Genomic DNA, 23,759 nt, shown 5'->3' on the forward strand with positions numbered 1-23,759 from the left:
CTAGAACTCAGGACACTGTATAAAATGCCACCTTACGGAACTGAAAGAGGAACCAAAACTGACGGAGGTCAGCACTGACTGCTGTACTTGCCAAGACAAATGGACACTACAGTTACATAAATTGGGATACTTGTATCACAAAGGTTTTGTAATGTATAAATCATTATTATGATGCATCTTGCTCTCATCAGGACCTAATCATGCAGACTTTTAGCTACTCAGTTGTGTTCAGGCTACAAACAAATAGACTAACTTCAGTCTGCAAACCTATTTCATTAAAAACACTGTACATTGAAATACACATTCATGAATCATTGGATGCAGTCATTTCTTTATAAAGTAATATGCTCAAATAATCTATAAAGAGTAGTACCATAGATCAGTACTATAGAGGAAAATTTAAATGCTTTAGGAAATATTACAACCTGCTGGTTCCAGTTGTGTGAAGTTTTTTTATTTAAAAATAGTTGACCTGTCTTAGCTGAATGTGATCCACTACTATATACTCTGATCACTTTCCTCTTTTTGTCTCTTTCTCTTTAAACTGTCAACAAATCCAAAGTCTAGGAACAGCAGACATTTCACAACTTTTCAAAATTTGCACTGAGTAGACTGTGAAATAAAACATTCAGCAACAAATTGCAGCTGTTAACAGCCTAGAGAGTATCTGGGTGTTTTCAGATGTCCTATTCTTCCAATGGATTTTTGATGTTTATTCCCTGTAGAGACTGAGCTTTCAGTTTTGGTGGGAAATTTTGTTTCTAGACTTTCCAATTGCAAAGATAAATCTGCAAATGTGGACCACACCACTGTTGATCTGTATCAAACATAGAAAAAAAGGCGTTCAATATGAACTACCCTTTTTGACAGTAGAATTTGAAGCCTGTGATCAGAAATCTTTTTATCAGCATGCCCAGTTAGCTTCTGTATTCTGTATGAGTATGTGCTGCATTTATTGAAAACACAGTTTGCATGCCTAAGTATACACTACTTAACCTTTTATTTTCCTCATAGTTGCTCAGGGGATCCTATTTTCATCTCGAACTCACAGACCCCACATTAATGGTTTTTAATTACATTACCTCTGCCATCTTCAGAGTACACTAAGGCAGTCATTTTCTGATGATAAATATGATGATCTATTCCTACCCATCCAGGTAATCTAACAACACAGACTAATCAGGGCCAATTCTGACACTATCCACCTCTGCAGGGACTCACACTTGCTGAAAAAAGAACAGATGGTACTTAATAAATTCTTCTAACCCTTTTGGAAAACAATGTCAGCCCATGCATCTGAAGACAGCACTTTTGATCACCACTAGCTTTGTACAACTTGCATTCAGCAGATCTCTACCTAAATGGGTCAATACCACCCATTTGATGAAGATCCAACACAAAATGGACAGTAACAAACTAAAAGGCAACATGTTTGAATCTGGAAACGAAACAGACACAGAAGAATGGACACTCCAGTGCATTAAATAAAGAAGAAAATAATTGCATATCTCTGCACAGAAAAGGAGGTTCTTAATACAATTCACTCCGTGTAATGATGGACATTTTTCTACCCTGGTCTTCATTTTCAACTAACTGTCCTCCTTAGGATAACAGACCAAATTTCCTCTATAGCTAATCTTGGTGGTTGGTGGCTGAAGGCTGATCAGTGTCTGACTGAATTGCACAGAGTGATCACCTGCCTTTAACAGGCTTCTCTGCTGTGATTCCTAATTGTTTGCATCCCCTGAAAAAAACTAGTGTCTCACTTCTCCAATATGCATGAAGTATCACAGTAAAACTAAAGTTACTGTTTTTCCAAGGTTATTGGCAATGCTTAAGAGCCGGCAAGGGAAAAGTATGCAGGTCCTTGCACTGCTGAAACAGGTTGAGAGACAGGGAAAAGGCCAGGATTAAACAGTAGTTACAGACAATGGAATCATCATAGAATTATCAAAGTTGGGAGAGAACTTGAAGATCTTGAACACCTCCAGGAATGGTGACTCCACCGCCTCCCCGGGAAACCTATTCCGATGCCTCACCACACTAGGAATGATTCTTTTTTGGTTTGTTTTTTTTTTTTTCCTAATATCTAACCTGAATGTGCTCTGTCTCAGCTTAAGGCCATTTCCTCTTGTCCTCTCACTTGCAGGCACAGCAGAAGAAACTGTTCCCCACCTGGCTACAACCTCCTTTCAGGGGGTTGTAGAGAGCGACGAGGTCCCCCCCCCCCGCCCGAGCCTCCTCGAGACTAAACAAACCCAGCTCCCTCAGCCGCTCCACGTGAGAGACATGTTTTCTAGACCCTAGATCAAAGATACTTGTGTGAATGGGTGGACTGCCCACGTTTGGAAACAGTTGTAGCGTCACCCCGCTAACGCCAAGAAACCGCGCAACCGAATAAACAAAAACATGCCCAGCCCACTCCGAAAGCCGGCGGTGCAGCGGCCCCGCCAAGCTCCGCCGGCGGGGGCTCCGCGCAGCCCTGCCCGGGGGCCGCGCCGGGGCCGGGGAGCGGCTGCCGCGGGCCCGTCCCGCCCGCCGGCAGGGGGCGCTGCGCGCTCCCGCTGCCGGAAGCGCCCCCTCGCCTCGCCCCGCCCCGCCCCGCGGCGGCGCGGCCCCGGGCGCGCCGTGAGACCGCGGCGATGCCGGGCAGGAAATCTTCCAAGGAGAAGAAGCGGCGCCGCTCACGCTCCTGCTGCCCGGAGGGAGCCCCGGGGCCGGACGACAGCGACAGGAAGCGGCGGAGCACCGAGTCCACCCACGGTGCCCTGGAGGTATCGGGGGCGCTCCGGGGGTCTGGGCGGTGCCGTCCCTCCTGCGCTGTCCCGGGCGCGTCCCGACCCGACCGGCAGAGGCCTGCATGTTTTCTGTGCCGTGGGATGGCTGCGGGAAGGGCCGTCTGAGAGCGGCTGGCGGCACAAGCACCGGGCCGGGGGGTTCGTTCGCGGCTCGTCGGTGCGGCTGCAAAGAGAGCGGCCGGAGAGATGCGCGGCACAGGCACCGTGGCAGGCACGGGCCGGACCGCCCCAGGAGACCGGTCTGTGTTTTCCCGGGTGTAAGGGATGTTAAGGCACATGGGTCAGAAGCCCAGAGGTGGCCCCGGTCGTGGTTCTCACGCTTGTGGCGCGGTGAATCTGCTCAAGGTGGTGTTTGAGTGCGAGTACAAAACTGCGAGTACATGCAGGTCTGAGTGAATTCTGAGGCTGTCAAAATATATTTCTAGCTTGTTGTTTATTATTATTATTATATCATAGAAGTAATCTGTAATGTATAGAAGATATATTTTCTAATATTAACCCCACCTTTGTTCTCTGAAGACTGTGTCACACAGGGAATTATATGCCAATTCCCGTCTTAGCAGGGTAGCTTTAATTGATGAACTCTTGTGATTTAATTGCACAGCAAATCAGAGGGATGGATTTCTTCTGCTTTAAAGTACGCCTTCATATGTAAGCAACAGCTAGATATTTACAGATTATATTTCCCAGTTAATGTTTACAGGTAGTCTTTGCTTCTTGAAGATTTAAAAAATTTCCCTAACATAAGGGTGGTTTCAGTAATCAAAAATGTAGCTTCTGTAATGCGGTTACTTTGCAATATGAAACACTGTTTGGAACCTGAGAAGTCCACACTAAGATGTACCTTGCAATTATGAAGGGAAAACTATTGCAAGCACAGGTGAAGCTGTAAGTTTCTTCTCTAATTCACTAAAAAATGTGAAAACAATACTTGCCCTCCTTGATTTTAGGAAGCAAAATGCAATGTACCATCTGGAGAAAAAGTGGAAGAAACTGAACAACCCAGTGATGTAGAAGAAGGAGGATTAGATCTCACAGTGTCACTCAAACCTGTCAGTTTCTACATTGCAGACAAAAAGGAAATGCTTCAACAGTGTTTCTGTGTCATAGGGGAGAAGAAACTACAGAGGATGCTGCCTGATACTTTAAAGGTACCAAAATAAACTTGGCATTGATATACTTGTTATGATCTTGAATCCTTGTGTAACAAAGCATGTTTATCTCTTAAGTCTAGTGGATTTAGAATTTAAAAGCTGCCTGTATATTTTTTTAAGTAAAGAAGTCTCTGTCAAGTCAAGTACTTTTCTTAAGTAAAGAAGTTTTCCTAGTCTGGAAGTAAGACTGTTTAAAGATTTGCTGTAGTTATTCTTGATTACTCCTTTTTATACTGCTCAGCTGTTGCTGAAGTGTAGGCTTATTTTTATACTATCTCTCTGTACTGTTTAGTTAAGTGCAAAAGGAATTTCATAACTGCAAAGAGTAAATTCAGTAATGTTCAGTAATTCATATGATGATTTGTTAATAAATTGTTGATTTCTGTTTGTGTCAGCTGATTTTTTTTTATGATATTAAAGTAGTGTCTGAGATAAGAAAATAAAACCCCGTGTTGATAAACAGCTTCTGAAGCTGTAACTTCTGTGGACTAAAGCTAGACTTTTACTGGCTTTGAACATATGCCTTTTGAGTCTTGTGAACAGCAGGACATAGAAAAAAATAAGTTAAGCTAGCAGTCTGTACAGAAGAAGGTGAAGTGCCATTTGTGTGATGTTAGTAGTTTTAAAATTTTTGTCTCTAGTTTTTAACTAATCTGAATGAGTTGTATTATTAATATAAGTGAGGCAGGAATTCTTCATTTTAAACACATATGGAATTGCATACAGTCTCATCCATTTCTCATCTCTGGGAGAAGAAAAGAGGTCGAGCAGCCGAAAGCAAAGACATTACTGAGTTTGTAAGGAAATTGCCTGATGGTATAGAACCCAGCCTACTGTAGGACTGTGAGTGTTACAATATGTTCAGCACTTCTTAATTTTGGTACTTGTATGTGGTGTCATAGCTCATTTAAAAGTGCAAAATTACCACATTATGTCGCCAAGAGGTATGACAGATGTATTGAGCGTGAGAGATGAATCACAGTTTACATATTTCTTTTATTTTCAGTGTTGTGATACGCAACTGTGTGTTGTCAGTAGCAGTATTTTCTTCAGTTTGTGAACTTGTATTCAACAGTTGGCTCTGGTCTTTGCACGCTTAATTATGTCATCCACTTCCTCCCGACTGATGGAGAATCAGGAGTAAGCAGGTCTGCAGTTGTTTGCTGTCCCATGCTTCACACATATGGTCTGGTATTTATAATGCTCAGTGTTGCAGCTGTGGTGGAAACTCCCAGCCACACATCAAGTAACTGATATTGTGTATTGCTTAATTTTTCAGAGAAAAACTACATATATGCTATTTCTGGTAGTTGTCAAAATTGGAACATCTAGTTTTCTACAGCAGTTGCATCAATGCAGATAACATGAGAGGGGCTTGCAATTCAAGTTAACTCTTCATTCATTACAGTTGGAGTACTACTTATGTTTATAATTACTCTTTTCTCAGAATTTTTTAGTAGTTTGTTGTCTGTCTTACCTGTTTTCTTAGAACTGTTCCATGGATGAAATCAAAAGACTTTGCATGGAGCAGTTGGAACTGTTATCTGAAAAAAACCTGTTGAAGATACTTGAAGGTATGAATTAAACTTTTAGACTCCACTGTACACCAGAGAATAGTCTGCCTCAACAGGATTTACACTCTTTCTAGCTGCTTTATATACTTATGTATCTTTACACACACTGTTAAGTACATATTAGTGTGCACATAATCCCTCTTCCATCAAGACACACAGTTCATGTACTTGGATTAAGGATATGACATTTCAGCTTTTTGTTATTTTATTGAATTTCCACTTGACATTTAAAGGCTATAGAATTTATTTGTAAACGTATTGTTGTCTTCTCAGTGAAGTGGAACTCTTCAAGTCTTGAATGTTGTGGAGTATCATGCTGTTAATTCTGTCTCCTGTGCTTAGCACCTATAGTATTGTGCTAGGAACACCTAATAAGTTTTTTTGTAATACAGTATAAATGAAAAATGTCAACCATGTGGCTAGCAGAAAGCTCACAAATAAGGCTTTTGGTTTTGACGAAGTCTAATTTTAGAACTTATGCTTTAACTGGGAAAAAAATCCTCTTCTGCTAATTGTAATAGAGTTAATAATTAAGAGTAAGCCTAATTATGTAGTATTAATTATATCACCTTCCTAAATTTTCGTGTTTGAAACTGTATATCTAGGCAGGATGGGAGCTGATTCTGATACTGACGAGGAGACAAATGGAGGAGACAAGACTGGAGATTCAGTCAGTCAGTGAGTAAAAGAAAAAAACACTTAAACTTACTTTAAGAAGACTGAACGATACAGAGATTTTTCATAAGAAATGATCAAATATATCATTGAAAAACCCTAGTGCTATATCCTTAATGAAGTAATTACTTCAGTTGAATGGCAGTTATCTGTGACCATTGGCAAGCACTCAACTTACAAAAAGGAATTTGTCACTTTATAACATTAAATGTGTCTTGAGCACATAACTGGGTTCATAGTGACATACTACCCATCAGCTGAATTGTGGTACTTAAACGTTCACACTTGAAGCCTGCAACAGAGGGCTGTTGATTTAGGTTAACTCTCTTTGTGTGAGCTAAAGCAGGTTAAGTAACCCCTTCCCACTTAGGTCAGAGAATTTTGTAAGTGTGTTTTCATTTCGGCTGAGATTTATCCCTTCTGTTGTCTTTCTGGTCCTTCATCCTGCCCCAGTTGAAGCAGCACTGACACTCAGTGTCCTCTGTTAGGGATGATATAGAATGTAGCATTTCAAGAACAGAGGCTTCTCAACGGCAGAGGCTTCCGGTTTCTTATTCTTGACATCTGTCAGTTTTGTAGAGGCCAACACTTTTTAACGTTTTCTTAAAATACTTGTTTTTTAAAGACCATTTCTTTGTCAGAAAGAGTTCACCTGTTTGATAGTTTCTATGGAAGTAGTGAAGGGGAAAAGAAAGTTACTAGTTATCACTCACAACACATCAAATCTTAGGAGGCTAATTTGCTTCTAGAAGATGAATAAGCTTTTATGTTTTCAGCACTGACCTTGTTTCAACTGGTCCACAGATTCAGTGCACACTTAATGAATCTTTGAGTACAAGACAATACACCAATATTGGGCAGATTCAAGTACCTCTTAGCTGCTGGTTTTGTTGGTTTATCTAAACCTACTGAATGGGAACAGTAGTAGTAACAGTAATCCAAATTACTATTGGTAGTAATCCAAATTTCACACTCTGGTCAGTATTTTTATTTATGGAGACCTAACTTCTGATTCTGTCTGATTCAGAACGGGCTATGCAGTTATTGAATGAAGTAATTTTCTTTGATCGCATCTCATCATATAAACATACAAGAAAACAGAGTGATACTAAATTATGTTTCATTTTTTTTTCTCATGATACGGTTTTCATACCCTCTGACACTATTTCTTTTAAGGTTCCGTTTGGAGCCCATTTGTCACTGTATCCCTCTTTGCTATTTGTTGTTTACATGATCTGTGAATAGGGTCTGTATTAGGACGCATGAAAGTTAGTTTTCTTAATTTGGACATTTCTCTCTGCTGACTGTTTAAAAAAGCAAATAGAGAAAATCAAAAATTACAAAATATGCTAAATATATGGTCTCTTTATGTAAAGGAGTCTCTGTTAAGTGATTGATGTTTTGCCAGCAAAGTTCTAAATAGAATGACAAGACAAACTTTTTGGCTAAATAAGCCATGAAAAATGCCCCAGGGTTTTGATTCCTGGAGAAATTATATGTTGGATTTGTTGGGGGTTTTTTAAGGCCTAATTCACAAGCTCTTTACTATTGCAAAATATATTAAATGTTCTTTATCTTCAAGAGTTATGGCAGGATTAGTGCTGCTGGGTTTCAGTGAGGTGAGTCTGTGTCTAAAAGATGTTTGCTAATGTTGAGACGTGTATTTATGACCCTTAGTTACAGTAGATTGGGTAAATTCTTGCTTATATGAAAATTATTTGAGATGGTAAAAATCTAAAAAGAGGGAATTAATGGATAAAACAATAAAATAAGAAAAGCAAGAAGGATTTACCATTTTTAACTAGTGGATATCTGAAGACACTTAACCTATTCGCCCGTGTCAAGTAGGAAGGTTTCAGTAACTGACAGCAAAATCAAGAAAAAATTGTGTTTTAAAAAAGTAAAAGAATGAGAGATGTTGATCATAGTTATGGAGCAGATTGCTTCCTTTTGGAAACAATGCTTGAGGTGCCCCCTGCTCTTGTATCTCTGTCTCTATCCTGAGAGTTTAAGATTTCAGACCCCTTCAAACTGGGCAGGCCGGCTATGTTGGTTTAGGAATTGTGGCTTTTCTTCTGCCTTTAAAAAGTAGTGTGCTATACACATGGGTGCTGTCTGAGAACCGTGGCTCATAGGTTCAGCTGTGTGCCAGCATTAAAAAAAAAAACAAAAGGGGAAAGCTGTTTGGATGGTAGAAAAATAAAGGGATAGGAGAAAGTTAAGGTTTTATGTTAAAGTCCAGCACTCAGTAAGTAGACTAGTATTATCCTTTTACAACTGTAAATGATAACAAGCCCTTTTTACTAATTAGGGCTAATCTTTGGGCGTTAGGGTAGCTTCTTTGCAACCTGTGTGTAAATAATTATAAATGCAAGTTTGCAAAACTTCAGAAACAGTGTTTCAGCAACAAGTCGGCTGGCAGAGAAGCTAAACATACAATCGTGAAAAAATAGTGAATGCTGCATTGCTAACAATTTCAGTTGTTTGCAATGGTTAGTATATTTATAATTATAGTCTGAGTTTAAGTGGGTGAATTTGTCTTCTCTTGGAAGAGAAAAGACTTTTCATGACAAAAAAGGCAGTTTCTCTGTTTATATTCTCATTGTTGGTTCTCCCTAGATTGTCTTCATTACTTGTGGTTTTCATGTGATTGACTTCTTTTTCCTGCATTCTATTAATGTTGCAAAAGTAAAGCATTAGGGCTATTTTGTTTTAAGTCTGACTTGTATTAGTTGTTTTCATGGAAGTGTAAATGTGGAAAGGGAAAAAGTGAATACCAAGTCTTACTCTAATCCAAAATGTATTAGCTGATGGAAACATCAATTTGTTTTTTTCATTTTTGTCCTTAAAAAAAAACCAAACAGACAAAACTCAGGAATATGCATATATCAACAGAAATCCAGAAAGTTTTAATCAATACATCTCAAGAAATTACAAGTGTATGAAAATTTACAGGCTTCCTTAGAAGGGTCTTCCTTTTTTTTGTTGTTTTTGCACATGTCCTCATTCTGCCACCAAAAGAGGAAGTCCTGGGGCTTTTTTTCAGCTCTATAAAAGCTTCACATGCTTCCATTAACATGTAAAACATTTGCTCTTTTGTCACTAGCTTCTTCTATGTCAAGCACTAGAAATCCTGCAATAACTGTGCAGAAGAACTGAAGAGGCAGGGCCTGTTTTTGACAGTAACTGGAAATTGCTGTTGCAATAAATTACTTCATTACTTGTGAGCTCTGTATAGATTTTTGTCTATGCAGTTCTCAGATTTTTGTTACTGTTTCTGTGTTACTATCTGCAATGGAGTGCCATTAAACCAGGAGAATTACCATATAGCAAGCTTCCAATTAAATTTCAGATACCTAATTGAAAGGAGCCAAATAATGCCTTGGGAAACCAAATAGTCATTCTTCCCACCTCATTCAAGAGGTATGTTCTTGAGCTATTTCTTTCCTGTTACCTAAATCTGCTATTTAAATATCCTCCAGCAGAAGGAATGAAAGTAAGTTATATGCTGTAATAGTAAAACATAATTGAAAGAACAAGCACGCTAGTATTATTATAGTGATCATATGTTCACATGTGTGTAAGTAAATGACCTTTTGCTTTCAAAACTTTAATGGGCTTATTTTTTTCACTGAATGAAAATTTGAAGTTTAATATTTGCTCTTTAAAGAATTTATAGACTTTTTACTGCTTTGCAGTCATAAGTGCAGTTTCTGCTTGTTTTCTTTTAGAAAGGTTGGCAGTTTAAAGTTTTGCCTTGTTTTAGCATGTGCTTCTGGGTACTGGGCTGTTCACAAGCATGGAACTGCCATGTGGTATTTACCCCAGGGGGACAATTTGGTTATATTCACCATTTGGAATCACTGAAACAACAGGCTACATGAGTCAATGAACAGATACATTAGCATTTGGCTAATTTGGTTCAGTGTTTTCTGTTCTTGTGATGTCCTCAAACAACACCTATAGCAGGACTGAGGGAATTTTTATAGTTCATTAAACTATTTGATTAGCATCTGTCATTTGAGATACCTTTCTTAAGGAACACTACTTTATAAGAACTTTTTTCCCCTTACTTTTTTTAATTGCTTCCTGATAATTATTTTAGTTCTCATTTGTCATTGAAAACTATCCTTGGAATTAAAATTGGCAAGAATCTTACAAGGACTTGGGATTGTAGAAATGTTTTTTGGACTTGGAACTAAGCGCAAAGGCAAATTTTAATTCATGACAGTACATCATCTTTATGTCAAGAATAGCAGAGATACTGAACTCAAGCCTCACACAGGAGATTTAGGTGAATGTTTCTTAGTGATTATTGAAAGCCCTGTAAAGAAAATATCAACATGACTGTCTCTCATGTTTTCAGACTTTCTTCTAGTCCACTTTATTAAGATATTCTTTTCCCTCACAAGACTTTCCCTCCTGGTCTCCAACCCCAGTTACCACTGAAACTTGGCACCCCAGACACCAGTACTGCAGTGCTACTGTCTTAATCCTTAGCCATCCACGCCTATGGCCGGTAGCCCTTTTCCTAACCTGTGCTGCTGTCTTACCTCACTTTGCATAATCTACTGGAGTTGTGATACGAATTCACCCTCAAACCCAAATGTCTTTGACAACTATGCAAATTCCTGTAACAAACTGTATACAGAATCTGCATGTGTGAACCCAGGTAAGCGTTGCACTAGTGTGGAGCATGCCAATATGAAATGTATGCTCTACTTAAAACATGGTAAATTTAATTTACAACATTTGTCGTCAACAAACTGTAACTGTAGTTAGCTTCTTTCTGCTGAAAAGATCATACTGTGAAATTGTTGTTCTGTTAAAAAATAAATTAAAAATGCTGAGTTTATTGCTTGGAAGAGGGACTTTGAACTTAACTGTCATCCCTGAGGGAGAAGTATCTTTAAAGGCTGATAAAAAGAGAGAACTCCGAATTACTGTTGTCACTAGCATAGCATGAAAGAAGAGGGTATTAAATTTGTGTACTGTCCCTTAATTTTAGATTAGCATATCTTCTGCTCCCATTGTTTGAAGACAAGATATTGTACTACCTCTTTTTAAATCTAAACCACAGTATAGATAATTAGGAAAAAAATATTTTTCACTAGCAAACAAATTAAACAAGGTTAACAAATTGAAAGCAAAACTGAACTGGACTGAAATGCATCTGGTGGGCCAGTAGATGGTGCAAAATGCTTGCCTGTGAAAGGAAGTCGTGGATGTTCACCAGCAGTACAGTCCAATCCTGTCAATTCTGAGAGAGTAAAATGTGCTGTTAAAGTACTTGTGGGTTCTAAAAATTCTTTTGCTGATAAGGAGGTAGTCTTTTATGGAATGTGGTTTTGGTATAATCATTGATAGAATGAAGGAAACAGGAGGAAACTTTACAACAAGTTTCAATGTGTGAATTTTTTCAGTTGATAATTTCTTTTTACATGGCTGTTGAAATGGGTGTAGATAATTTCACAGCTGTTGTTTGAACTGTAGAGGTTCAATCACCTCTTTCTGTCAAAGAGGTAATTATAATTCCTCATCAGATCTTAAGATGGTACCAGAGATGTGAAATTTATTGCCTGATGCTACCGGTGCAAGCTTGGGCTTTTTCTGGTGACATATTGCTCTCCAGTGCAGAGCTGACTACTCAGTTCAAAATGATGAACCATGTGCATGAAGGAGGATGGGGTAGGAGCAGGGGCAGCCCAAGCAGCTTCTGCTAAGGGGTATATCACAACCTTATTTTGGTCAAGAGATAGGTGACTAAGTATAACAAATTGTTATACTTTTGGAATTGTTTACCAAAAAAAAAAAAAAGGGAAAAAAAGAAAAAATCAAATTGTTCCTTCCAGGTAGCTGGACTAGATCCACAGCTCTCCCCAGCTGCTGGCACACAAGCCCACAAGGTTTGTATCCCCACTCCAGCTGCTGATCAGACCTCCTTGTGCATGTAGGCCTGTCCAATGGCAGGTGCAGACCTGTGATTGTCCCCAGTAGCTGACACACTGTTGATCTCTGGAGTGTCTAGTGCTCCATTAAGGTACCTGAATTTGCCTACTTGCAGGGCCTGGTGTATTTTAGGAATTCACTGATTTTCCAGTCTATTTGATACCTTACTCCCAGACCTCTCGTCCTACTTGTTGGCTAGACTAGCCTGAGGTTTGAGTGTGAATTACAAGCATCTGCATACTGATGCATGACATTGAAAATCTTGGAAGAAGTGTACATTTTTCATTCTTTGTAGTTTCCAGTTGAGTTGACCAAGTAGGAAAACAAGCTGAAAGGATACCACTGAGTTCTGAGAAAAATTTGTCACAGTAAATAGTCTATTCTCAGTTTATTGTAATGGCATTGGGCAGTACATTTGTCTGTCTTCTATTAAGGTGCATAACATTAAAAAATCTATTTTTTGGGGTGCTGTGTGCATTATGAAAATAGCTCACATTTTCCATAATCAATTATTGCATACTATTTTACACATTTATTTTCCAATGACTAAAAAAGGTGGGAGAAAAAGAAGAATTTGTTGATTTGTAGCCTTTGCTACTTCAGAAAAGGAAATAGAAGTGAAAATAACTGCCTCTCAGACCAGGATGTCGAGGAGTATTACGGTGTTCCCCTCCCTGACATAAATGTTGAACACCTAGGAAAAAAAAACCAACTTGGAGAGCATGGGGAAAGTAGATCAATATTCGATTTTAGGAAGACCCTTAAGGCCACTACTGAAAAACAAGTAGTGGGGTGAAGTAACAGCCCCACAACTGAAGTTTGAGGAGTTTGGAGTGTTGCAGGGTGTTAGGCCATTTTCCATGGGAGCAGTGGAGTCGGTTAGATAATTCCCATGGACACAGCCTTGAGCTGCGTGGCTGAAGTGCAGGTGCGCATTCCTCAGTGTTTTTGTGGAAATATGTTTGTGTTGTGTCGTGTGTGTGGGAAAGTAGAAGTGGGAGAACCTAATAAAAGGCTGCCTGCTGCGCTGAGCAGGCAGACATCTCTTTGTCTCACCATCCTCGTGTGTGTCGTCTGTCCTTCTTCCCCCTTCAAGCCGAGACCCTTCGACAGATACCCAGCGACAATTAGTCATCGTATTTACATCTGTGATGCCAGAGTACTGCTTCCTTTTTATAGTGTTATTAAGCTCCCACAGGCAAGATAGTTGCATTGATTCCATATTACTATATATGAAATCAGTGCCACACCAGCAGTACCAGTTTAGGAAATGGGCAATTCTGCTTTTAAAATGCTCACTAAAAATGGCATAAACATAAACCCATCCTGTGCTGCTGGGTCCTTCCACCTGTGTCCTTCCTGCGTGTTTCGCTGTATTTTCGCAGTTTTTATAACTAGTAGGTGAGAAGTACATGAACATTTCACAGAGGTGTCTCTTCCTTATCCCTTTTATAATGCAATTGAAACACTACGAGTCAAGGGTAGAAATCTTTAAATAGACGGACTAGAGAAATGCAGGTACTGGATACAATGTAACAGCTCAGTTGCAGTTTAATATTTAAAAGTATCCTTTTGTGAAACCATGAGATTGTTGTGTTGGAGAGCTAGGTAGTGGTGGGCTAATTATAACTTCTTGAAAGTAACTTTTTACTTTCGAAGTAAAACAGTAAATAGTATTTGAATGCAGCAGAAACTGTTGTTTTTTCAAATCGTTTAACTCTGTGACAATTTATGTTGAGTTTTAGGGAAAAGCTCCTAATATGAGAAGCTGTGGTTCCTCAGCTGTAACCACTGAGGATAGTTACGCTGAAAGGCTAGGATGTAGTGGAAATAATTGCTTTATCCTTGTGTATAACTAGGCAAAGCAAAAAAAGTGTGTTTTCAATTGCTCAGATTAGCACTCTGTATGTTCCTTCTTCCTTGATTCCCTGCAGTGGGCTTATTGGCCTACCACCTCATAATTTCTTTAGTTTCTTTAAAAAGTTACATTAAATTGTAAGTTATGCTGGTTACAGTGTGTTCTTAATTTTTTCCAGACAGGACAACAGTATAGACTCAACTTCTTCTCTGAGAGAAGACAGCAAACTGGAAGGTCAGGAATCAAAACAAGGTATGCAGTAGAGAAAGCTGAAATTTCATTTTCTCAGTGTTGCTCAGTGACTGATTCCAGGTTATGCACAGCTCTCTTGTGAATAGTAGTTGCAATCACAGAGAAGTATTCTCTTAGAAATAAACTGATGTAGGGTTACAACTTCTGCCCTGAGCCCAATTGCAGAAAAGTTGATGGGAACATTGAAGAAGACATTGTAGGAACTTCGGCTTCTTAAGTCTGTAGGAGCGGAGAGTTTTTTATGGGTAGAAACAAATTGCAACTTTTCAAAATTTGCTAGTTTAGCTTCCGGATATGAGTAAAGTTCTTACAATGGTCATTTGGCTCTTCATATCTCATTTTTCAGCTGAAGAGGAGCTTCAGTCATTAAAGTTTATTGATGTGTAGGTGATCGCTAATACTGCTATTACTGTTTGCTGAATTCGAGTGTCAATTTTACTTTACATTGAAATGATCGTATGAGTCTACAGTACTTTGTTTTTGCATTCATAGAAATCCATTATAATAATTGTTTGCCAAAGGACTGCTTGTAATTTAGTCACTTTTTTCAGTCTTGATATATGATACCTTTCCTTGTTTGATCGTGTAGAGCCAAGGTCCGACAAAATTGTGCTTGACACCCACCACTCCTGTTAACTGACATATTTTACTTGAAATCAGTGCCAATAGAAGTACACAGTCAAGTCTTTAAACCACTAAGGATGAACGTTTTGTCTTCTCTACTTTCTCTTTTTAAATGCAAAATTATAGTGGGTGAGACATTCAGTGACTGGCAGAATAGAAGATGCAAAGGCAAGTAAGTTAGTGGTGCACATTTGAGTACTTCCTACACAAGGAAATAGTATTTTTAACCTGCAGCAGTATTTATTTTATTTCAGTCATTAAATCAGCACTGAATAATAACTGCTTGTATTAGTTTGTGCATGAAGCACTAGAACTGTAGGTGTTTCTGTTTCAGTATGTTTATTTTCATTTGGACTAGCTGTATGCAAGACATCAGAAATAGCTTTTCCAGTCAGAGAATGTTGCAAATTCTTCTAAGCTTGATTTCTCTTCTGCACAAATGTAACATTATTTGTGTCTTGCAACTTCTTTTTCACAATTTAGAATGCTTTTCTAAGAGATGTCTTTTGTATTTACTTTGTGAAATGTGTTCTTTTCTGAAGTAATTAGTGACAGGAGTTAAATGGAGAAGGAAAGAGTCATAATAAAAGCATCAAAACTTGTAGGAGTGAGTTGCTACGACTTTGTGAGGAATCCTTGCTGTACTAAATGGAGGGATCTTAGAATTGACAGATTTCCTGCAGATTTCTTCCACTTTTGTGTTATCAAAGGGAATTGATGATGGTTGCGGGTGATTGCATAGGTGTTTTTTATGACTTAATCAACCAAAGTGTCATGATGGCTTTGGACAATAACAGTGGCTCCACTCAAGTTGTTAGCTTTAAAGAGCTACTAAGAATATCAATGTAAGTTAAAAAGTATAACTCCAATCGTTCTGCTGTGCTGCAGCCTGAGATGCTATGGGAAGAAAAGGACAGAATGAGAGAATAAGCAGAAGCGGATAAAATAAAATTTAAAAATGAAATTAAGTGTGTTAAAGTGAATTTCGTAATGCAGATGAAGGAAAAAGTAGAAATTATCAAAATGAAAAAGATAATAAGAAATACCAGCCACGATCTTTACTACTGAGTAAAAATACAGCTGCAAAAGAGGGAAATAAAGCCCATTAGCTCCTTAAACATCTGTAGGCTAATAAACTTGTAGGAACACTGTATTATACAGTAGTGGAAGTTCCAAATTCTGAATAGAACACATAGCTGTTCTGCCCACCTTCCTCATCCTTATGAAGTCTGGGACAATCATGAAGGACTTAATGTTTTGTTTCTTCTTAATGTGGCCATTTAATTCCAAAAAGAATCCTATGGTGGGCTGAGCCCAGCCAGCAGTAGGCAGATACCAATCTCTCAATTACTTGTTCCTCAGTAGGGTATAGGAGATGATCAGAAAAGTAAAATGAGAAAAACTTAAGAAGAAAGTTTAACAAGTGAAACAAGAACTGTGCACTGAAACAAAGCAAAAATAGATATTTTTTCACAACCTCCCATTGACAGATTTTTAGCCACTTCCTAGAAAGCAGAGCCTCAGCATAACAGTTACTTGAGAAGACAAATGCCGTAACACTGAACATCTCTCCTTCCTCCTCCTTTCCTCCTTCTTTCGTCAAGAGCACAATGTCATATGGAAGAGGATATCCCTTTGGTCAATTTGTCTCAGCTGTCCTGTCTGTGTATCCCTCCCAGCTTCTTGCACAGCCCCACTCTACTCTCTGTGGGGTCATAATCAGAAACAGGGAAAGACCTGAGGCTGTGCAAGCCCTGTTCAGCACTAGCCAAACTGGTATGTTATCAACACTGTTTCAGAAAAAAAGTCCAAAAACAGCAATATGGAGTCTGCTGTGAAGAAAATTAACTCCATCCCAGCCAGATTCAGTACAAAGTCAGTTTAACTTTGGCAGTGAATTAGGATGAGTATCCTCAGAAGCTAACTTTTAGGCTTTTGAACTATGATCCATTGATGCACCTATCTTTCTGATCCCTAGTTGATGAGCATGTTAGGTAAATGCTGACTGATAAAATGCAGCAAGGCAGCAGAATTTCTGTTTCTTTATCCTGTTGTTTCCCATTGCTTCTGATCTTTCACATACTTTGTGTCTTGCAAAGTCAAGTTGAAAAGATAATATCCAAAGGTAACTCAGTAGTATGTGAAATGCTGCATCTGAAACTGAAATATTAATCTTGAAGTTACTGTCACAGTAGGGACAGGTCAAGACTACTTAGGATCAAAAGAAGACCCTGGTGTGTTCATCTTATGAGTACTTTTTATATACACTGCTGTGAGGAGGATTTTTTTTGTACCTTTGTTTATATTTTAGGGTTTCAGATTTTGTTGCTTCAAAATTGTGATTTATCTTCCAAAAAACAAAGACCAAAAGTTATCTGTAAACTTCTTTTTATGTCTTATCACACATTTGCATGAGCTGAATTTGCTTTCCTCTAAGCTTTGATTGGAACGTAGGACATGCCTCATACATTAGCTGTGTATTTTCCCAAATATACTGTATTTACCAATATTATGGCCAGTTTTTGTAATCCAGTAAACCCGTGTTACGAGGTACTAGATTAATGACTATTTAAGATCCTAAATCAGGAGTACATTCTCAGGGTAAATGTGCAGTATTCTTAAATCTGAACTTAAATGCTGTAACAAATCATATCCTGACATGGAGTGATCAGGACGGGGTATCTGAATATCTTTTTTGAAGTATCTATAGTAAAACAAATCTTTAATCCTGAATCAGTAAAACCCTTGGACTAATGTTTTAAAATGTATAATTTATAAAACCATTTTGAGATATTTTGGTCCTTCTTTCCTCCCTTCCTTTGTTTTTTAAGCAGAGGAATTTCATTTATAGCTTTTCGAGTAGCCAGTATTGATTTTTTTTTTCCTCACACCCACATGATGTCAGGAATGTTGTAAACCCCGAGACAAATAGATCTTTCCTAAGGTTTCTGGGCACTTTTCATGGATTAAAACCAAATGCATGTGGGTACCTAAAGGCATATTAAAATGTTTAAAAAAAGGGTAATATTTTTCTAAAACCTTATTTGTTTTCCCTGTGCAAGTGATAAAAATGGTATTACCAAAAGAAGTCTTTATATATATTGACTTCCTATATTATAAAGATTTATTTATTATTAAGTCTTTAGAATAAGTAACTTTACCATCATCTGAATATACATTATTTATTTTAAGAAGGAACCAATCCTACTGTAATTTTCCACAGATCCAAAGGTTGGTAAAGGAGTAATAACTTCTGAGGCCGAAGTGTCAAAAGCAACAGTCTCTCTGTATCTGGATTGTGAGAACATCTACTGAGGTTCTTTTAGACCTTTGCTTTTGTTTTATTGCACTACCTCTTCTAAGCACATTTTTAAAAACAGACTTCAACTTTCAGCCACCATTAAAAGCCAAAGCCGCAAATTCCTCCATGTTTTTATCAAGTTAAATACATCTGGAATACATTTGATAGATTCTGAATAGTTGCACTATAAGTGGATTTTCTATTAATTTTTAGTGCTGTGCCTGACTACAGTGTCCCACTCCTCTTGAAATACATAAAATAGTTGAGAATAAGTTTTGCAATTGCATTTTGAAAATTAAGTTTACTTAAGAAATAATAAACAATAATCAATTTTGCATTGCAGAAGCTTTCTTGTGATATCTTATGACGTTTTAATTAGGAAAATAGGTCATGTAACTTCATGGGATAGAATAAATTTTTCTGGTACTGCTGCTTTGCTATACAGCATGTTCTTTTAAATTGGCATAAAATGTATTAGCAATTGTATACATTAGATCAGCCTTAAAAGTTGAAGGAGAAAAAGAATAGGAATTGGTTGGTTTATAATCATAGATCTTTTTACCCCTCTCTTAATCTGTAGAGTAGTACTTTAAGCAGAAATGGTTTTGTAAGTTGAAATAAAAGCAGTTCTATTAGACAACTATGTGATTGCTGTGTTTGTGTTACAGGCAAGGGAGAAGATAGTGATGTCCTCAGCATAAATGCAGATGCATATGATAGTGACATAGAAGGCCCATGCAATGAAGAAGATGGCCCAGATGTGCAAGAAAACACTGTCAGGAGTGGAGCTGGTCAGATAGATGACCTTCAGAAGGACATTGAGAAAAGTGTGAATGAGATACTGGGGTTGGCAGAGTCCAGCCCAAAGGAGCCCAAAGCGTCGACCTTAGCTGTTCCTCCATCAGAAGATGTTCAGCCATCAGCACAACAGCTGGAGCTTCTGGAGCTTGAGATGAGGGCCAGAGCTATTAAGGCCCTGATGAAAGCTGGTGATGTAAAAAAACAGCCCTGAGGTTGCTTAGGTTTAATTTTCAGTATTTGTTTTGAAGAAGGTGACATCTGTTCTCTTTAGTGCTATTGTGTATTTGGGTTGAGTATGACATTCCTCTCTCAGACTGTATTGTGTATCCTGACCTGTGATCCATTGGTTTTGTTGCCTTTAGTGTGCTGCTTCCATGCCATGCCTAAGCAGAGGTTGGTGCTTCCCTGAGATGAGGTGTCCTTTTACTGGGTCATTTCCTCAAGGAGTCACACAACGTATGCCAGGAACCTGGTGCCTTCCAGAAAGGTTGTTGTATCAACTTGGAGTCATAGAGTGGACTGCTTGTTTCTCCTTGGGACCCTTCTCGTCATAATGTTGGTATTCTAGTCGAGTGATAATTCATTTAAAAGAATACGTAATTTCTTGAAATTTGAATTCCTAAAGGGAAGGATTTTTACCTTTCAAATAAATAGTTGAACATGTTATTTTCAGAGTTATGAAAGTGCCTGAAAGAGACAGAGCCTGTCATGCAGTTTTTCACTCTTGTCCACTGTTTGTCTTCTGTGTTATAGCTGAAATAAAGAAAACAGGTTTTTTTCCTAACTGTAAAGCTTTTTTTTGGAATATTTGGCATAATATTTAGCAATCAAACAATTGAGAAGACCTTGAGCTTTTAACATTCAACTGATGTAGTCATTTCATGTACCCTTTAAGTAGGAAAATCCATCTAATTTTGGTATAAATGGCTTTTTAGGAAAGACATTTAATTTATTTATGAGGTTTTAAAATAAAAATTCTATTTTTATCCATTTCAAGGGTATTTCTTTACAAGTAAATTGAATTTTAGGATTAATTTTCATGCTGTAATATCTTACAACAATTAAAATAATTTTAATTTTTTTTAGAATTAGTGCTGGTTTTGTGTCTGCCTGCTAATCAAATGCATATTAAAATATTTGTGTGGTGGTTCACACATGCACACATCAATTTTTTTTTAAAGATATGAAGTTTACAAATGTAGTCTCTGTTAAGTAAAATGATATATTATATATTTTTACTCCTGGTATTTCCTTGATTGATACTTAAAAAGCAAATTACATACTTTGCGACAGTAGCATAGATAATTTCTACGTGCTATTTTGTAATATTACTGCAAACCTTGTACTATTCAAATATTATGTCTTAAATTCTCTTTCAAGGTTTACACTTTTCTTTTTCTTCCTCCTTTTTATCCCTTTGCTTCTTTCCCTTTATTCTCTATTTTCCCTTTTTTCCTGTTTCTTTTTAAACCCTTTTCTTTTTCTATATTGGTAATCAAGTGCATTGTCTTCAGTAGAAACCTTCTTGTACATTTCTTAAAGTATGATTGATTTCCTCTAGAATCAACAGTATTATAAAATGTTAGTATACTGAAAATTTGATTATAAACGAAATCCTTTATTTAATTCACCTGAGAAAATTTCAGTGTGCATTCCCTAAGTGATGGCAGTGACCTGAGTAAAGTATAACTGACTGTAAAGTTATCCACAGCACCAACATTTTTCTATTGTTTTTTAGCAAATGGAGAGTGAAAGTAAGAAAAAAAATATATACAATTCAAAAGGTAACACTACTGTGTGAGAATCTGTGTGTGTTGTCTTTGGTTAATTTCATTTAGCTGTTTGCTGAACTTGCATTTTATTTGAGTCCAGAGAGACAAAAAAGTAATTAGAAAAGAAAATAATGTGTTTCTATTTGTAAAGGCAGGCTTGTGGAGCTATGTCAGAGTTCTAAAATATGTTTTGCTGCTGCTATACTTAAATCCTTAAGGCACTGAATACCTCACTTTGCCTGCTCTGGAAACAAAAAAGCTTACCTGCAAGGACATTTCGTTTGTCACCAGCAGAAGTGATACAACCACGTGTATGAAGTCCCTTCAGTGATGCTACAGAGCAACACATTTGCAGTTATTTGGCAACTAGCATACTGCTAGCAGTAATGATAAACTAGACTGTAGTTGCCTTCTGCTGCCTACTCTCTAGAGGTATATGACATTTAGTTCTGAACTGACATTCGGTTTCCTATTGGTTTCCCAGGTCACTTCTAAAAGTTTGTTTTGTAGCGTGTTGAACTGTTAAAGGTTATTATTTCAAGGTCTATATCAAGAAGTTGCATATGCTAACTTTAATATGTAGGATGACAGAGAGGAAACGGTTTACTATGCATATGACAGAAGATTTGTAATTACAGCCTAATTAAATTTGAAATTAAAAGATGAGAAGGATTCCAAGAAAATTAAATTAACCTGTTTACAAAAATAATATAAAATAAAAACATATGAGATACTTAATGTGATTGATTACACAAATGCTAATTCATTTTTAGGATATTGTACTATTGCTGCTTAGCAACAGTACAAAAGATCAGCTAAATTACATGGTTCTTGCATTAAGTAATATCACTGAACAGTTAAAAGAATCTAGTATATTTAAAATATTTATTATACAGCTGCTTATTACACTTTTAAATATGTCTGTAATTTTCCCCCCCAAAAATAAATTTATTATTTCACTTGGAAGAAGAGGCAATTTGTATGTAAAATGAAGTAATGAATTATGTAGAAACCTTAAAATAATATTACTGGGTTTTGGTCAACCATTTTGACAGGAAAAAATGTTATACACTGGGTATTGGTCAGCATGAAAAAGATCTTGATCATATTCCAGACTGCAACACCAATAGTTTCTAATGAATTTTGGCTGTCCTCATAGATGAAGCACAGTACTTTTTTGAGGAGGAAGAGGTTGGTTATGTTTGCATTAGGTAAATAAAAAGGCATGACTCCACAGAAAGCCAAAAGTATTTATTTCTGTTTAGAGGCTTTGCTGTTTTGGTGATTTCATAGAGAATAATAATTAGACTTCAAGATGCAAGTTTTGAGAGACAAATCACAAGCATTACCTCAGTAAATAATTAGTTCCATTTGCAACACTCTTTTCATTACTGTATTTGGTCTCAAATATATTTTGCCTAAGAGAGTTGGTGCTGTAACTTCTTTTTAAGCTATCTTATAAAATATGTTCTTTGCTGTTTAAAATTATTTTAATTATTAATTGTAGTAAATGGAAGTTTTGATCACTGATCAACTTCAAGTTTCTTCTAAGTGGTAGAAGGTAGCACACAGGGAATCAAACAGTCTGTGTAGGTGATGTAGGATACTGCTGTTCTAAGTGGATGCTGTCAAAATGCCACATTAAACATGAGGAGTTTGGCACTGCCTTGTGAATCACCAAGTACATCAGCGGGGTAGCACTTTCCTGCAGCCCTGTCTATTTGAGGGAGCGTGGTTTCAAAAACAACAGCCACTTCGGGGGAACCTTGTAATGGGACAAAATATCTTCTCACCAGCTGATTCCTTACAAGATCATAGCCTTAAAGATTGTAAATGGTTGCTTGCTTATTACTACTATTTTTTACATATTAGTTTACAAAAGCAGTTACCCTAATTAAGTAATTTTTTTTTTCATCTGTGGATAAAGCTTGCCAGCGGTTTTCTAAAAACAGCAACTGAAAAAAGGTTTTGTGTGCATGAGTGCATACATAATAAGCTGTTGTATTTCACATGCCCATCTTAAAACTATAAGCACTGATTTAGCTTTATGAGATCACTGATGCTGGTAAATATGCCCTTTTCACAGAAGATAATTGAAGATTAATTGTGAAATAAGCCCTTTAATCAGGAAGGGAGATGAGGTGGTTAGTTGATGCAGAAACATAAAGAACAGCATAACTATAGGAGCATAGACACCAAATTAAAAACTGATTATGAAGTCCTACAACTTAGTCCCAGTAATATAAACCTTCACATTTATTGCTAAGTTAATCTACAGCATATATACATGTAGAAAAATGTTTGTTCACCTTATTTATGACCAAATATAAATGCTAAAATACTAGATTTTTTTGGTTTTGGAGGGGTCAACTCTCAGGTTACATGGGCTTTTCTTGGCATTAATATTAAAATATGTAAACAGAATATATAAAAGGTGAAGAAAAATCTGAGGCTTTTAAGAAGGTTTAGCCATGTACCACTTAATCAATCTGACTCTGTAGTGAAACAGGGAAAAGTTTAAATCTAAGTATTTTATGTTTATTACATTATACAGCACAAACCATCATCTAAAAAGCCCTTCAACCCTTCCTCCCCCCAAAAAAACCAAAACAAACCCAAACCCAAAACAACCCCAAAATTGAATGTTTATCTATTCATTCAGTGCCTCCTTGTTTTCTTAAACATTTGGGAAAATGTAGGGGTTTTTTCCGTGGGATCTGTTGATTATTGTCAGTCTCAAAATTGAATTTTTTTTTTTATCTAATGGTTTTGCAAAGTTGTTCTAGATGAAGATGTAACGCTGTGAATTGTCTAATCTACAGTCTTGCATTCCATCTTGCATTTTCAGACTCCAGTCAATCTTACTTTACTTGAAAATTCTGAACTTTACTTCACTGGAATACTGGGTGCAGTTCTGCATGATTGTAGTGAAGGCATATTTGTTAGGAGTGGAACAGATGCAGACAAACTCTTCTGAGATCACCAGAGGAAAGCAGGACAT

The 23,759-nt window shown here is 37.4% G+C and overlaps 1 protein-coding gene across 1 annotated transcript; it reads left to right on the forward strand.

Moving 5' to 3' along the window:
• Window positions 1-2,611: 2,611 nt before the first annotated feature.
• Window positions 2,612-20,774, forward strand: CAAP1 (caspase activity and apoptosis inhibitor 1). Its single transcript, XM_027715066.2, has 6 exons — window positions 2,612-2,774; window positions 3,749-3,949; window positions 5,442-5,526; window positions 6,132-6,204; window positions 14,187-14,260; window positions 18,854-20,774. The coding sequence occupies exons 1-6, from the start codon at window positions 2,643-2,645 to the stop codon at window positions 19,195-19,197; spliced, it is 909 nt and encodes a 302-aa protein (XP_027570867.1). The 5' UTR covers window positions 2,612-2,642; the 3' UTR covers window positions 19,198-20,774.
• Window positions 20,775-23,759: the final 2,985 nt, after the last annotated feature.

This window comes from Pipra filicauda, unplaced genomic scaffold (assembly GCF_003945595.2).
Source record: "Pipra filicauda isolate LSUMZ 115617 unplaced genomic scaffold, ASM394559v2 scaffold194_size2289513_pilon, whole genome shotgun sequence".
Taxonomy (NCBI): Eukaryota; Metazoa; Chordata; class Aves; order Passeriformes; family Pipridae; genus Pipra; species Pipra filicauda.

Excerpts from the sequence above, each read along its gene's own strand:
- CAAP1 (XM_027715066.2), top strand. The coding sequence starts at position 2,643 with ATGCCGGGCAGGAAATCTTCCAAGGAGAAGAAGCGGCGCCGCTCACGC. Across the intron at positions 2,775-3,748 it reads CCACCCACGGTGCCCTGGAG|GAAGCAAAATGCAATGTACC; the intron begins GTATCGGGGGCG and ends CCTTGATTTTAG. Across the intron at positions 14,261-18,853 it reads AGGTCAGGAATCAAAACAAG|GCAAGGGAGAAGATAGTGAT; the intron begins GTATGCAGTAGA and ends TTTGTGTTACAG.